The following is a 17,615-nucleotide window of genomic DNA, read 5'->3' on the forward strand; positions in this document are numbered from 1 at the left end:
CTCCCTACCCCTTGCGCAAGATCTGAAATTCCCCATAGCTTGCGGAGCAGCAGCCCTTCCAATCTAAACCCTAGTATCCCGTTCCCTTAGGATTGCACCTCTCCCCTAGGCCCTAGTCTCATCCCTACTTCCATCTTCCTCGATAGACTTTCATCCCAATTAGTTTAGAATTTTCTTTACAACCTTTATAAACCCCAATCCTAGTTTCATTAAAACTCTCATAACTCTCAAATCCCTCAACCAAACCCTAAAACCTTTTAGGATTAGCTTCCCCTACATCGTCTCTACCTCTACTTCAAACCCTAACTGTAACCAAGAGTTCTACACACATTAGGGGACCTAAATTTAGAAACCCTAACTTGGGAATTTCCATAAATTACAGGTTGTGTAGAGCAGAATATTTTTCTTTCAATTTCAGACCTAATTCTAATCTAGCCAAACCCTAAACCCCTATCCAAATCAACCCTGGACCTACCAACACCTAGATCTAAAAGCTGGGAACCTAATCAGACCTAAATGCGGGGATCCTGGAGTGTTTGAAATATAATCCAGCTGCTGTCCTTGACATCCAGACCTGAATAGCAGAGATACAAGCCCTAAATAGCTGCTTTTCATTGAGAAATCGAATGAAATCTGACCTAGAACAGCAAACTTAAACCCAAATAGACTGTTGGTTCATTAGAAGAGGATCCTGAAGACTGATCCAGACCCTGGGGTGTATCAGAGAATCTAATCTTATTAGGAAACCTAGTTGCAATTAGCACACATCACATATATAAACAGCTCACACATAGGCATGGTTGTCATGAAGCTGAGGCGATCCAAGCTGCCCTAGGGCAGTTAAAATGTATCAGTAGAAAGGAGCTTGAGACACTGTTGAGGCAGTTATGGTACTTCAAGTGTATATTCCCCCTTCCCCCCTCCCCCCTCCTTTTTTCTAACGCAAATACACTATACTTGGCGGGTTGACTTTTTATCCTTATGGAATTTTACCCTTTTTATCGGATTCAAATTGCAGATATATTCTTATTTATGATGGATCTTAAGTAAATGAAATTCCTAATATAAGACATCTACTTGAATGATACTTGGCATAAATAAGAGCCACAACGTGGTGCAACACCAATTAAAGTAGCAGCCACCTAGGCCTGTATAATGTGGTACCTTGGCAACTTTGCACATAATAAGAGAGTTTTTTACTAATCAGACAATTTAAAATACAACTTAAATAAAGGACTAACTATTAACTAATACCAAGCCCATTAACTGGGCTGGACTGAGCCTACTAGCTGGCTGGACTTAGTCCAGTTCTTTTTCTTCTTCTTCTTCTTGTTGTGGCTGTAAGATAGATACTCCTTGCTTGCATCAGGAACCCTTTGCAATCTTTGCATTGGCGCAACACACTGAACTATTTGGTATAAAAAGAATCCTAGAATTTTCAGACCAAAATCTGCAATGTGAAACTTACTTTTGGATATGATAAGAACAGTAACTCTTTGGGCCCATGTTACTCTAGATGTAGTAATTGTGCAGGGAAATAGCAAGTGGTAGTCCTTAATCTTTTATTGTCTGGTGGATCACCTTTTGAATGGTTCTACTCAATTGGTACTTGCCGGTTCTTCTTCAAGACAAAATCCACAATGCTCAAAGTTTATCTTTGTAGCATTCTATTTGTTTATTCCTTCTTTTATCTTTTCTAGTTTTATTACTCATCCATATCACCATCTTAATTCCAGCTACACTAATTTTGTTTAAGTGTTGTTTCTTCACTCCAAATTCAGCTCTATAAAACTCTTTTGGTCATATAACTGTCTATAAAGTAAGTATGGTTTTTAATCGAGCTGATTGAACAGGGAAAGAAATGGATTGTAGCTGATAGATGGGATTAGAATGAGTTGAGTTGATGTGTGTTGAGTGGTGCCCCATTTTTGGTGACTTGACAATTACGCCTTTCTATTTCAGGCATTTGAATACAAGAGGCTCTTGCAGGACTACAATAGAGAGGTTCGGCGAGCTACCAACGAGACCATGACTAGTCTTGTCACCACTGTTGGGTTTGAACTAATCTTTTGCATATGATTCTTCTCTCGTTGCTTAATATTGAATATCATCGACTTGTCACCATTGTTGGGCTTGAACTTATCCTATGCATCTTAGATTCTTTTCTGGTTGCATAATGGAACTGTCATCCCTTGGATATTTGCGAAAATCAATACAATATGGTCTTGGGTTTCTACTCTTCTGCTTGATAACTAGGCTGCAGGTTTTAAGGACTAAATTTTTTTCATCGTTGTTTTTGTAATGGATATTAGGGTTTCTCATAAGTGATGTCACTCTAGTAGGTACATTTGACATAGAGATTAAAAGTGTATCTCAATATGCTGGTGTGTATCTTTGTGAAGATGGTTTATTACTATTGTCTCTTGTACCTGTTTCTTGTGAAACTGCATCTATGCTTGTTAGTGATTGAATAGAATATAAATCAATAATTTGCATACCTCTGTACAAGTAGAAGAGGCATATAAAATTACATTTTTCAAAATGCAGTGCATTCGACATCTTCATATTCTGTGTAGGACAAACAATGGAAAGATCTCATCCTGAAGTTAGTCTAACAGAGACATGTTTCTGATCCATGGGTTTTCTTTTTTTCTTTTTCTCCCCTCTCAGTGCAGTTGATACCCTATGTGGGTGTTTTCATGTGGTTTTGATATGAAATTGGTCTGTTGGGTATGCCTATGACCTCTTGTTTTTGTTTGTTCTACACATTGAGTGTGTGGATGCATGAGTTCGTCTTAAGGTTTATTTTTCTTTAGCATGATAGTTTAGAGGGATGGAGGAAGTAGGAAAGGGTATTATCCAGCACATGCACTTGGAATTATTATCAAATTCCAATCTATTTTCTATTTTTTTTTGAAGAGTTAGATTAGAACCAGTTGGAATAATGCTTGTGTGATCTTATGAGAGCAGCCAGCCTAATATTTCTAATAAAGAAGCAAAGGCAAAATACAAGAATGCCTTCATACTTAAGAGGTCTATTAAAGGTAACTATGAGGGTAAATAAGCTAAAAACAAACGAAAAGAAACCCAAAAAAATTCCCTTGCGGGTTACATAACACTTTATTTTGGTAAACTTTTTTCTTGAATGTTGTTCACTGTCCCAATTGGCTTTTATCTCTGATCTTTTCAACTACCAAACTATATCATCAGCAAAAAATATCCATCAGGGGATCTGGTTATGAATCCCTGTAGTTAACTACTTAACTCATCTCTGATTAGTGCAAACTAACATGGATCAGCATTAAGTCCATGTTTGTTTGTGCTAATGATCAATGAGTTGACTAAAGACATTCAAGATCAGATCCCTTGGTAGATGAAACAAATGCGTGGATAAATTGTCAAGTTAAAATTATGAAGATCAACCTTGAAATCTTAATCTCTCTCTCTCTGTCTCTCTCTCCTTTTCCCCCTTTTTTTTAATGCAAGCTTACCCACAATTAGAACTGAAAGTGTGGCGGTGAGAATTGTTGTTAGGAAAGCGAATTGTAAATTTAGTTACTGAGGTGTAATTTTAAGTAGTGAAAAGAGAAGAAGAGGACAATGTTGCACTAAGAGTTAAAATATTATGGTTGAAGTGGAAGGGTGCATCCATTGTGTCATCTGATCATTGTATCCTTTTCTTAAAAGCTCATGTGGAAACTTTTCTAAGGCAGTTATACTACCAGCAATGATGTATGGAGCTAAATTCTGGCAGTGTGCAAAAAACATATAAAATTGATAAAGGTTACTGATGATAGGGGGAGTGCGCTTATCATGGTATGTGTTGGTGTGTGTTGAGTCCATGGTTTGAGAAATTGGTTTCGGAGCACAGCTCGGTCTGCCAAAATAACTAAGGACTTAGACCAAGATCTCACAGAGTTGGTGCCTATTTTGGGGGTGCTTGAATTGAAGCCACGCTTCGGTGGAAAGCATACAATTACAAAAGATTTCCTACAAGATCTATCTGAGATATTAACTCGTATCCCATCTTTCTCAGTGTCCCCAAAAAGTGAGATATTACTGAGATCTCATTGAGTTCTTGATATATTGTGGAGTTATGGAGTTGTATTTTGAGTTTTTACTTATAGTTATTTACTTTCCATTATAACAGCACTTGTTCCTAGTAGTTTTCCCACTGATAGTCTATTACTAGTGGTATAAATGTTGGGGTTAAGGTTTTAGGTTTCTGTTTTTCTCTTGGTTTCACTATGATATGAAGCCTAGTTGGTGATATCTTGGCTAGAAAATGTATTTATTGTTTTCTTGTCTTCTTTTAGTCATACTGTACTCGTTTCTCTACAGTGGGTTTTGATGGTAATATGACCAAAGATAGGTCCTGAGACTTGACAGCTGTCTATCTTGTGCGATTAAAAACCATGGATGGAAAGATTAACTTCCACAAATATAAACCCAAAATGGTATTGACTTTGAACTGTAGGTTTGTAGCCTACCTCATTGATAACTTCTACCCAAGGCAATTCCACCTAATATAGAACATCCTACCTTGTTCACAGAAGACATTGTGTTCATAATCAAATGCAAGTTGTAACAACTACCATGTCTGACTACTTGAGAGTTGCCAGTATTAAAATGAGTGTTGGCCAGATCATCATAAAGACCCCATTGTCGTCAAACAAGTTTTTCTCTAATTGAATCACGAACGTTGGTCATTACAGATTATGGTGGAAGTTATGTGCCAAGTCCTCTACAAAAATATCAGCATACTGGAGGCACCCTAACCTAGGGTATTTATCTTTAAAACATGAGGAATTCAGTCATGACTCGTGGGCCACTAACACTACATGGTGCCTGTGAAACCTGATCTGGCACCATCATATATGACTGACTGGGGGGCTTGGGACCCCGGAGATACTCTCCAAAACCTGACTTGATTTGTGACAGACCCTCATATTATAGGCAGAGGGAAATGATGATGAAGGGCTGGCCTCCTAAAGGTTCTGAACTGACCACACCTAGTATCATGACTATACTTGAAAGTTGGAACCAGTACTTCCTGTGCCATATATGGATGATGAAGCATGCCTCTACTCCCCATGATGAGAATACTGCTCTCCTAATTCATAATTTCAATGTTGTGTTCATGGTGTCTTGCTGTCCCTCAATTGATGTTATAAACCAACTACACGTGCCTTTCCTCTAGGTGACACCACTATGGTTGTCACCTTGTGTGGCATTGGTGAACTGAGTGTATTCACTAAGGTTGCGTTTGTTTGCTGGAATAAAGGTGGGGTGGGAAAATTCTTGAAAAAGCGAACTTTTCCTTTAAATCCTAAAAATGTAGTTTGTTTGGTTGTTTGGGGTGGGAAAGTTAGAGACAAGTTTCCTTAATTTAAGAAAACTTGTTTGGTGAGGTGGCAAGCAAACTTTCCCACCCCAAGCCTTTTCAAAACCCCACAAAATGTGTGGGACTTTGTGGAAAAGTAAAAAGTGGGACCCATAATTTATCACTTTTCCACAAAATCCCTTCCTTTCCTTTCTTCTCCCTCACCCCACTACACATGGGGCCCACATGTTTTTTTTTCCCACCAGCCCCCCCCCCCCCAACCTGAGAAAAAAAAAAAATCTACCACTAAAGAAAAAGAAATACAACCCCCCAAAAAGAAACTAATATTATAGATGTTGGGATGGACCATGATAGGAGTATTCTCTTCCCTTTTTTCTTCCATCTTATGTTCTCCTTTTCTCCTTCTCTTCCAAGTCCTCTAAAGACTTCTTTATTTCTATACTGTTGCTACATAGATAAAAAAATTGGATGTTGAGATGGATCAGTGATAAAACTACGTAGGATAAAATAAGGATATGATAAATTAGAGCTAAGTAGTGGCTTTGATACATGGCAAGTTGCAAGAAATTTTGTTATGGGCACGTGAATTTATTGCTTATATTCTTGTTCCTTTGTAGTTGCAAAAATCTCCAGGCGACTTTAGGCCTTGTCGTTATGGTCATGCGCCAGCAACTCCTAATCTTGGCAGATGGAGATCACCTTGGTTTTTTGGAGTGGGAAATAGCCTTTTGGTTATGCTATGTTCTAGTACTCCTGATATATAGTTGGTTGGAGATTGTTGTTTTGTTCTTTAACCTTTAAAATGTTTTTTTGTTGTTGTTATTGTTGTTAACCCTCAAAGAAAGAAAGCTCTTTAAAATGTGTCGCATATCTACAATAGTGTCTTTTTGAATCTTGATGAAACACATGAATATAGTCAAGGTGCAAGCTCACAAAAAATGAGTGGGGTTGCTTACTTTATGTTTCTCTTTTCCTCCCCTTTGTATTGTTTTGGTTTGTGGTGGGATCAGGGGTTGGTAGGGAACTAGGGACTGGTTGTTGTATTGCAGTGTGGAACTTTGGGAGGTGATGAGGCTTCTTTTTTTGTTTTATTTCTTGTCTCCGTTTCTTCTCTTCTATTTGTTGGTGGCTTGGTTTGCCTCTCCCCTGTATGCTCTTATAATCTTCCCTTTATTCATTCCCAATTAATGAAAAAGAAAGAGGCCATTTATCTATATTTGATGTAGCAAGTTGCTCCTTTTGTCTCATCTTTGTAGATGCTTTCTGTTGATAGTCTTGTGCTCCTATGAATAACTTCCACAGGAGAGGGTTAGCTCCACATTTGAAGTCTTTGATGGGACCGTGGTGGTTTTCTCAATTTGATCCGGTTCCTGAAGTTTCTCAGTCTGCAAGGCAATCATTACAGGTGTGGCGAACATTCTTTGTATTTCAGCATTTGTTGTTATTAAGTTGCTATTGTGCTTATATGTGCAAGAATTTACCTTTTGCTGCCTGTAGTTGTGTTTTTTCAAGCTACTGAGAACTTCTTTTCTGTGTTTCTTCAATATAAGAATAGTTGATCTTTGATATGTCACTTTTAGTTTTTGACGTTGGTTGTCGAAATTTGTCTTTCTTCAGTGCTGCCTTTTAGATTATTAGCTGGAATCCTAGAAAAGAATGCACTGTTACGATATGAATTTTATTTCTTTAGAGGCATTGAGGAATGCCAATTCATTTTATTAGCGAGATGAGTTTTATGCACCTCAAAGTGAGCTCCTGCTGACTAATTGTCCTTCTTTCTTCTCTCTAAGAGAATGGGGTTAGGACAAGAGAGATGGAATCAACTGTTGAACATCTTTACTAGTAAAATTGAATTGTAAACAGCAACCTGTTTACACTGTTCTGAATCATGTTATTGGGTACTTGAACTTCACAAGTAATAGGGGCTTATAAGAGGTGAAACTGTATACATTGTCATGAAACATGTGAATGGTATGAACAAGAGAAGTCATTTACAAGATGATGTGATGGTTGTCATCCATGGAGCGAACTTTATATGTATAAATTGGTTATTAAATTTTCTTCACAAGTTAAAGGTTTCTACTTCCACACATACCTTTCTCTGACACTTGATCACGTCAATTTATTTTTGTCCAGTTGGGGGTGTTCATTACATGGATCAGGTTTGGATTTTGTTTCATTTGATAGGGTCAAGATCGCTTTTCGTGAAACCACTGGACCTTCTGGGATATCATTGCTTCCCCTTCTAGCCCGTTATGCAGAACAGAAGTCCTACGTCCACAATGAGAAGAAAAGTAGTCCAAGTGTCTGGATAGTGTAGTAGGATTTCAGTGGATAGTTGATTCCCATACTTAGTTTTTATTTTGTATTTAAATTTTAGCAGTCAAAACTGGGTGAACCATCAATTCAATTTAAATGATTTTAGATTACTCTTTTTTGTTGCCAAGGATCTATTAAGTTTTAATTTTGTAAATAAGAATAATACCCCATACTCGTAGGTCGGATCTGTAATTAGGTTCAGCCTAGGACCCATAGGTTGCTGCTTAGGAGAGATCAGGCCTTTTGGCCGTTAAATATAAGGGATCGTGGGTGATGATGCCCATACCTAACAATCCTGAAAATCTCTCTGCTTTCTAAAATTGCTGCAATATATCTTATTCCATTCAAGCTTTTCTCTTGCTTGATCAAAACTAGTGGTATTGCATTTGATCGCCAACTTGCGTTGTGAAGCCCAGGTGGTTCTTTTCAAGCTTTCTTTTGGTCTACTTTGTACAAAATTTAATTTTTATTCAAGTTCTCTGGTCAAGCTTTCTTTTGCATTTGTTCATTGTTTTGTTTGGTTATTCAGTTTAGTTAACTTCTAACTGATGGATATCAGGCAGCTTTTCCAGCCCAAGATAAGAGATTCGATGCTTTGATTTTATGTACAAGTGAGGTTTTCCTTTATTTGGAAGAAAATTTAAAGCTGACTCCACAGACTATGTCTGATAAAGCTGCTCCATTAGATGAACTTGAAGAAACACATCAGCAGGTGCGCATCTAGTTTCTACATTGTCATTTTTCCTTACTATAAGATATTTGGCTGAAATGATTCACCTTTGGTCAGTAATTGGAACAAGTTCATGTTGGTATTTCTGATGAATAATCCTCTTATTTATTCAAGGTTCTACAACTTGTCGGTGTTCTGGTCAGCTTGAAACATAATTTTGGCAAATTTCACCAAAACATTGCTTTTCTTTATTCCTCATCTTATTCCATTATGATGTTTTGGTGGAAAAAAGGCCATTATATTCCAAAACTTTCAGGAAACCATGTTTTAGGTTAATAAACATTTCCAAACCTTCAATTGCGCACCCACAAAAATATGTTTTGGTTTTGCACCCTTTGTTGGCAGTAAATTTTGATTCCTTTGTTATTCTTACTCCCCTACGGGGTTTTCATTAATGATATTTTCATTCATCCAAAAAAAAAGATATAAGTGGTAAGTAAAGCCAGAAACTTGTGCAACAATGGATTAAGGACATAATATTGGTTAATTACTTAGGAAATAGGTAGAAACTACAACTATAGTTAGCAATACATGGACACCCAACTACAATGAACAATACATATTTTATAGACACCAAAGTCTTCCATGTCCCTACGATACAATTTTGCAACTGTCTACTGATATGAATTAAAATGCGCTGGATCAAGTCCACACATGCGCTGGATCAAGTCCGCACATGGTCTGATGGAATCAATGTGCATTGTCCGTTGATTGTATTAGTAGGAGAAATGCATGTCACACATGGTTCAAGGTCTGACAAAGATCTTGGTTTTTAACTTTTTATCTCTTCTCTTGTGCTAGCATCTCAAATCCATGACGGATTGGGGAACTGCCAGGGCTTTGGACCTTTTTCAAAGCATCTTGTTGTGATTTTTGCTCGACATCTTTTATTGATTGCAAGGATCAAGGTATCGGGCTCGAAGCCAGTTTCAACTTGGACAAAAACCGAAAATTTGGTCGAAACCTGATACTGTTCAAGCAAGGGTTGACCCTAGGTTATAGGGCTTATATGGTCTTCATTTCATCTGATTTCTTGCCTCCTACCTATTTAAAGCATAATAAACACAATGGAAACTGGTAGTTTGCCAAAAAAAACCACTGGAAAGTTGTCTCAAGTATACTAGCAAATGATTGGCTTCTAGAAGTACAAAATATATTGCATACAAACATAGAATCATCAACATACATGAATTGTTTGATAGATTCATATACAAGTCAACAAAATATACTGACCAACTAGATCAAGTGATGGCTCATTTAAGGCATAAAAATAAAAAAACCAAAAATAAAAAAACCAAAAATAAAAAAAGGAAGTCTGGAATTGTTGGATATGGTTCATGCTTCACATTCTACGCCTGCAGAGGCCTCATAACCCTTTGGGCCTCAGAGTTTCCTTCGTAGTTTGGGCTTGGGCGCATGAATAACTGTTGCGGCTTAAGTGGTGTTTGAAGGCAAAGGAAGAGAAAAAGAGCTGCTTGAAGGCAAATGAGCTGTGGAATAGGGTGAAAATGGGGTAGAAATCACCAAAAACAAGAGAAATCAGTAAATATAAGTCAAAACCTGTGGTATTTCGCAGGTTTCGATTAAGATAGAGAATTTTATAAGGAATAATCAAGGTTTCGACGAGTCTCAGTCTTAATTTTGGACCATTTTGCATGAAACATTGTAACAAAGGCTAAATCTCTTAAGTTTGGTTTCAAATTTGAAAAATGCAGATATTTCAGTTGAAATTTGGACCTTTTCGGTGGAAATTTGTTCCATGATTGGTTGAAACTATTATCATTTTTTTGGGTAATTTTCAGTGGATCCCTGAGGTTTGACTTAAGTCAAATTCGATCCCAAAAGAATTACATTTTGCATTTGGCTCCCCTGTAGTATTGAGATATGACCAAGCACACACTGTTAGGTCATTAATGGATACTGTTCAAGGTTGTCAAGGCGGCCAAAGCAGTTTGGTCAATTTTTTTTTCAATACAACTACTTTTAAGTTGATAAATTTCTATTATAAGATAAACAAACATCTAGAAACACATTCATCTAAAAAAAACAACCATTCAAGAATCATAATTATGAAAGATTATTGAAAAAAAAACACAATCATAAGTTCATCTCGAGCATCATAATATATGACTACAAACTATATCAAATTATAAGTATGAAAATGAAAGTAGTAATTTTACATTTTTACTTACCTTTATTATGGTGTGATGCCAAATAATTGTCTTGTCCATTTAATGATTCATTGATTTCGGATTCCGAAATGAGTCAAATGACTAACTATTAAGTTCATATACGGCTTTGTAGAATAAAATTTGATTGTTTAAAAAATCAAGAAAAAGGTATTATTATGAACACAATGTCAAAAAGGCGACTGTTTTGGCATCTAGGCAGCAATTAGGTGCACAAGGTGACAAAGTGGTAGTAATTAGGTGAAAAAGCGGGAAAAAAACTGCATGTTAACAAAGCGGTTCAAAACAAGGCGGTTGAAAAACCGCCTTGCTGCCTAGGCGGACGCTTTGACAACCATGATACTGTTAGATTAATAACTTTCATGATGGAAGTGCTTCCTAAGAACATCTCTTCTCCTTTACCAATCAGATTGTGGAGCAGGGGAATCCTGTCGTGCGTTCAGCTGAGCCATCACAGGTTTCAAGGCGATGCCAGAGCTGCTGCCCCTGGTACTGGTTCTCCATTGAGAGTGATGGCAGGAAACTCTTCTCTGACCTTATTCCTGGCACGGTCAATCCATTCTCTTGATATCTGAAACAACTAAAATTCCTCTTAACATTGATCTACAATGGCATTTAGAGCACTTAAGACGACATTAAACCTGGTAGTGTTATTCCTTAGAAGGTCAGTTTTGAGTTTGTTGTGGATATACCTGTCATGGGAAGAATTGCACTTCCAGTGGAGAAAACCATTGAGATACCTCTGCTTTATAAATCAGATGTTAATTTGAAGAAGATAAAGTTTGATATTTGTTCTCTTTGGAAGAAATGACCATAATCCTTCATCTGAAATTGGATAAGCAGAATGACTTCGATTTGGGGTTGAAGAGGTAAGCATAGGTTGTGCCAAGCTTTCCAAATCATGCCAAATTGGGAAGAAAGATTTAGGGCTTATTTGGCTTCTGATCTTGTTCAAGACAAAGGATTTTGTGTTTGCATTATGGGATATGAAGAGAGGAAAGGGGATTGGTTACTCCATTAACTTTCAATCAGTAAGGGGGCAATACATGCCTCAAGAAGGCAGAAAACGACGACGACGATTAGGAATTTGGCATATTGATATCATGAACACTAATTCTATGATTATATTCTTGTAAAAGTGATGTGTTCCATTTACATGTACAATAGTTGATATTTGTAGGTGGTCCCTTCAACACATGTATGCTAGTTTATTTTCTGTTCTGTTCTAATTTCAGTTGGGTGCAACATCAGTAAACCAGTATGTTCACTATTTCTGGCAGTAGTTTAATCTCAGAGTCACTGTGTTGAATAGAGAAACCATCTCTTATCTATTGGTGATGTAAATTCTTTCCAAGGTTTTATCATCATTTCTAACACCATAATTTTGCTTTCTGGCCCTTTGATTGCAGGTGGTCTCTTCGTCATTATTGGCGTTAGCCACACTAATTGATATCCTGCTTGGAACACACTTAAGGAGACCAGGTTTTGACAACATTACTGCTGAACCAAAAAATGTGTCAAAGGCTAGGGAAACTGCCATGTCTTTTGCTGGCAAGATGTTCTCGAGCCATAAATATTTTCTTGACTTTCTCAGATCTCAAAGCCCTGGCATTCGTTCAGCTACATATTCAATATTTGGGAGTTTTGTCAGACATGTTCCTCATGCTTTCAATCAAGAAACCATAAAGACTCTATCTGTCACGATACTTGGTGCTTTCCAAGAAAAAGATACAGCATGCCATTCTCCTATGTGGGAGACAGTTTTGCTCTTTTCTGAAAATTTTCCTGACAGCTGGACTAATGCCAATAATCAGAAGACTATATTAAACCGGTTTTGGATTTTCTTGAAGAGTGGATGCTATGGGTCACAGCAAGTTTCTTATCCAAATTTAGTGCGTTTCTTAGATACCATACCTCGTAAGGCAATAGTTGGAGAGCAGTTTCTGCTAAATTTCTTCCAGAATCTATGGGCTGGAAGGAACCAATCCTATCCCTCATCACTAGATCTTTTGGCATTCTTCAAGGCATTTCAAGAATGTTTTATTTGGAGTATACATAATGCATCTAGGTATGAATTCTCCTAACAAACTATTTGGTATAGTTTATGGGACATTTTTTGATTGTTGTGGAAATACAGATGATCATGGTGCCTCAAGTTTCTGCTGCTACATTTTTTTTACTGCTGTCTATTGATTGTGCAGTAGAGAGATTTGAAGCTTATACATCTCCAACATCAGAAGTTTTCTCTTCTTTATTTTAGGGCGTAACTGTTTATCTTTATGCAGATATTGTAATGGAGAGGATGCTGTTTCTCATTTCCAGGTCAGTCTTATGGAGAATATCCTTCTCCTGCTTTTGTGGCGTGACTACCTTTTGGTGGTCAATCCAAAGAGTCAGATCTCTATCTTCTCTGGCAAGTTAAATGGCGGCTCACCTGAGGATAGCATTCAACCTTCGGGAGATATGAACAAAGAACGCAGGTATCCCATGGGCTATATGCAAGAACTAGGAAAATGCATTATTGGAATTCTATCTGATCTATCTGCAAACGAAGCCAATTTGCTCCACACCTTTTGTGCAAAGTTTCAAGAGGATTGTCTGGAGTTACTTAAGCTAGAAGAGCACTCACAGAAATCATCTGAATGTCAAGTGGAACAAGTTGTGAACTTCTTCTCCTTACTAGGGAAGGAGGCAGTGCAGAAAGGTGAAAAATGGCCATTGGATTATTTGGCTGGACCATTGATGGCAAGATCTTTTCCACTGATTAGATCTACAGTAAGTTGCTGCGTTAAATGTGGCTTTGTAGCTAATTTCCGCCTGAACTACTAGTACGTTGATTTGATACTGAATTGATTTAATCACATGCTCACATTTTTTCTTCTGCTTTTGTAAGATATATTAATTTCTTCATATTCCAATGTATCTAATGTTGGTGGGCATAGACTGATGCTTGTTCCTTTGTACACCCATCACTTCTATCTTGCAGAATACTAGCAATGAACATCATCCTTATGCATGCAAATGTACATTTACCTATTGTGTTTGCACAATATGATTCATGCTGAGAGTGGAAAATGAATTTGTTGTCCTATCCCCAAGACTCAACCTCAACCTGCAGCTTTTCAGTCCTAGTTTTTTTTCCTACTTATGTCCAAAGTCATTGAAACTGGAGAGCATTTAATTCGTTCTCTGTGCAGTTGTGTTATTGGATAGAGACACCACAAGAGTGCTCCGGAGGCCAAGAAATTGGTTTTGACACAGGATTTTGGGAACAATTATAATGTGGTCAAAATTCTGTAGCGGTCAGTTGTTGGTTTCATTTGACCAGTTTGGTGGTAAAATAGCCTTACTTTAGTCTGGAACTTGGTATAGGCATCTTTAAATATAGCGTACATTTAGATTGTTGAAAAAAACTTTAGAGGAGTTCATTTGGTTTTGTACCCTAGGTTGGCAGCATACACTGTACCCTACCTGCATATTTCTCAAAGACAGCATATGTTACTCATGAGTTAGCATTACTCAATACCAAGTATGGAGACATGATTTAAAATATGCATCGCGAACGACAAAACAGATGATCATCATTTAATATTACTAGATTTCAGGATGTTACATTGAAGCTACAACCATACAAGTGCGTGTTTACTGCTTCACAAGTTGAAATCAAAGGTCAAATATAAAAAGTCTCCTACACTTGCTTCTGGTCTCCTATTCTATGTCAATATTGGGAGTTCTAGGGAAGCTTGAAGAAAAAGAAGATTCCTGCTGCCACTGAAGCTGTGCTTCCGAGTTGATCACTAAAGATGGTGTAGAAACACAATGTTTGGCAGAATGACTTGATCATCAATGTGATCTCAAGCCCTCTATTTATAATTATATGGAAAGTACATTATTACATTAATACCCATACTTGGGTAACAAGAGATTTACATGAATAAAAACTCTTAATAGAATTGGACTACTAGTAGAACTCAACCAACACTCCCCCTCAAGTTTAGGCATAGATATTAGTCATGCTCAACTTGCCTACAATAGGAAGGAAATCTCCTTCTTTCAAACCCTTAGTGAAAACTTCTGCCACTTGGTCTCCGGACCTCACAAAAGGCATGCAAATAAGCCCGTGTTCCAACTTTCCTTTGACAAACAACCTGTCAATTTCAATATGCTTAGTTTGATCATGTTGTATTGTATTATTAGCAATACTAATAGCAGCCTTGTTGTCACAATATAGCATCATAGGGTTTGGAACTTGGACTCCAATATCTTGTAGCAAACCTTTCAACCATAGTAGCTCACAAACTCCACGAACCATAGCTCTATATTCAGCTTCGGTACTAGATAAAGCTATCACATTCTGTTTCTTACATCTCCAAGTAACTAGATTACCTCCAACAAAGGTACAGTATCCTGAAATTCACTTTCTGTCTGGAGATCTCGCCCAGTCTGCATCAGTGTATGCTTCTACTCTTAGATTATCAGTGGGTGACAAAAGTATTCCTTTTCCAGGAGTTCCCTTCAAATATTGTAGTATTCTGGTAACAGCCTTCATATGAGATGAATATGGATGATGCATGAATTGGCTCACTATCCCCACGGCATAAGCGATGTCTGGTCTGGTGTGGGACAAGTAAATAAGCTTCCCAACTAACCTTTGGTATTTTCCTTTATCCATTGGTTCTCCCTCTTTTTCTTTAAGTTTAGCTCCAGCTTCAATAGGGGTATCAACTGCTTTACACCCCAACATTCCCACTTTTGATAATAAGTTTAAGACATACTTTCTTTGGGATAGGAATATACCCTTCTTTGATCGAGCCACCTTAATCCCTAAGAAGTATTGTAATTTCCCTAGATCTTTAATCTCAAACTCTCTGCCAAGAAAGTTCTTCAACCTTTGAATTTCTTCACCATCATTCCCTGTGATGATAATATTGTCCACATAAACAATGAGAAGTGTGATGTTAGTAACTGATTTCTTGACAAATAGTGTATGATCAGCATTGCTTTGCTTTTACCCAATAGAAGTCATTGCCTTTAGGAGGCGTCCAAACCAGCATCTAGGAGACTATTTTAACCCATAAATTGACCTCTTCAATTGACAAACTTTCCCTTCAGTATTGTCATCAGAGAAACCATGTGGGATTTCCATATAGTTTTCTTCCTCCAACTCCCCATATAAGAAGGCATTCTTTACGTCTAGTTGGTGCAGATTCCAATATTTGTTCACAGCTACAAACAATAGGACTCTGACAGTGTTCAGTTTCACAACAGGGGCAAAAGTCTCCTGATAATCAATCCCATAGGTCTTTGTACACCCCTTTGCAACTAGTCTTGCCTTAAACCTGTTGACTGATCCATCCATGTTTTGTTTAATCACAAACACCCATTTGCAGCCCACTAGTTTTTTTCCTGGAGGAAGTGTAACCAGCTCTCAAGTATCATTTTTCTTCATTGCCTGCATTTCCTCTACCATAACTATAGTTGCCTTCCATCTCTTATTAGCATAGGCTTCCTGCCAACTTTTAGGAACATATATAGATGATAGAGAGGATATAAAAGCACGGTAAGAATCAGACAAAGAGTCATAAGAGACATATTTAGCTATGGGGTGCTGAGTACAAGATCTGATTCTTTTTCTCACAGCAATAGGAAGATCAGAAGAAGATACCTCAAGGGGAAGAGTATAATTTGATTCTGGAGCAAGAGACTGAAGTGGTAACGTGTCACCATTCTCCACCTGCTTTAGCTGGTTGTAATTCTTCCTCTGATAAGTCTACACCTCCTTACTTTGGTCAATCTGGTTTTGAAAGACCTCAATAGTGTGCCTCAAAGGAGTGGTCTCCTCCTGACTAGGTTCTTCACATGGTTCAGAAAACGAAGGGGGAGGATTAGAGTCCTCGTATATTGGCCGAAGTCTCCCCCTGGTCAGGAAACTCTTCTTGAACTCTTAAGTTATGTTGGTGTGTGATAGGAAGATCTAGAGTTGGAAAGAACACCTCTCCTCTAGGACTCTCCCCCTGGAGAGGTGTATAGTAAGGGCAAGACTCATGAAAAATTACATTTATGGATACAATGGTTTTCCTGGAAGGAGGATGATAACATTTGTACTCTTTCTGAGTAGCAGAATACCCCAAAAATATGTAGTTCAGGCCGCGGGGAGCCAACTAACTATAGTGGGGGGATTCTGGCATAGCACACGCATCCAAAAACCTTTGGGGGAATAACAAAAGAAGAGGCTCCCTGAAGAATCTCATTAGGACATTTAAAACCAAGTTTCCTTCTAGGCATCCTATTCATAAGGTAAGAAGCAATGAGTATAGCGTCACTTTAGTATTGGTCAGGTACATTTATAGCAATCATAATTGAATGGGCTATCTCTAAAAGATGCCGATTCTTCCTTTCAGTAACCCCATTTTGGGCAGCCGTATCAACACAACTGGTCTGGTGTATTATGCCAAAGTCAGAGAGATATCTATAAAATTTACCATCAATATACTCTGTGCCATTGTCACTCGAAGGATCTTCACAGTGGCATTGAATTGAGTTTTAATCATATTATGAAAATCACGAAAACATCGGAAAACCTCATTCTTTTATTTTAAAAGATAAATCCATGTAAAACGAGTGTGACAATCAATAAAAGTAATAAAGTACCTATGACCAGTAATAGACACACGTTGGCAGGGGCCCCACACATTAATATGAATTAGCACAAAATGAATAGATTTTCAATTATGAAGAGAAGGTAAATAAGTAGAACGAGTCTGCTTCGCAAAAATGAAGGCTTCACAAAAAAAAATCATCCTTGTTACAAGAAGAAACCAAATCAGGAAATATTTTCTTAAGAGTTCCTAGAGGGGGGTGACCTAGCCTATGGTGCCACTGATGAAGGTCTGATATTACCGAATGAACTGGATTAGAAGATGTAGTTAGAGCAGAAGTAGATCCTCCAATCGGCTCGAGCAAATAAAGTCCATTGTCTAGTTTACCATGTCCAATCTCTTTCCCCGTGACTAGATCCTGGAAGACACAGTAA

The 17,615-nt window shown here is 37.7% G+C and overlaps 1 protein-coding gene across 1 annotated transcript in view; it reads left to right on the top strand.

Annotated features, from left to right (window-relative positions):
• The window catches only part of LOC149008142 (HEAT/U-box domain-containing protein), a 62,923-nt gene that overhangs the window by 16,765 nt on the left and 28,543 nt on the right, over window positions 1-17,615 (top strand). Inside the window, exons 5-9 of the mRNA XM_089164548.1 lie at window positions 1,963-2,054; window positions 6,647-6,749; window positions 8,223-8,375; window positions 11,992-12,650; window positions 12,868-13,357. Coding sequence (XP_089020674.1) covers window positions 1,963-2,054; window positions 6,647-6,749; window positions 8,223-8,375; window positions 11,992-12,650; window positions 12,868-13,357 — 1,497 coding nt within the window. The remainder of the gene's footprint in view (window positions 1-1,962; window positions 2,055-6,646; window positions 6,750-8,222; window positions 8,376-11,991; window positions 12,651-12,867; window positions 13,358-17,615) is intronic.

Source organism: Hakea prostrata, chromosome 8 (assembly GCF_041222555.1).
Source record: "Hakea prostrata isolate BN-2017 chromosome 8, UWA_Hpros_2, whole genome shotgun sequence".
NCBI lineage: Eukaryota > Viridiplantae > Streptophyta > Magnoliopsida > Proteales > Proteaceae > Hakea > Hakea prostrata.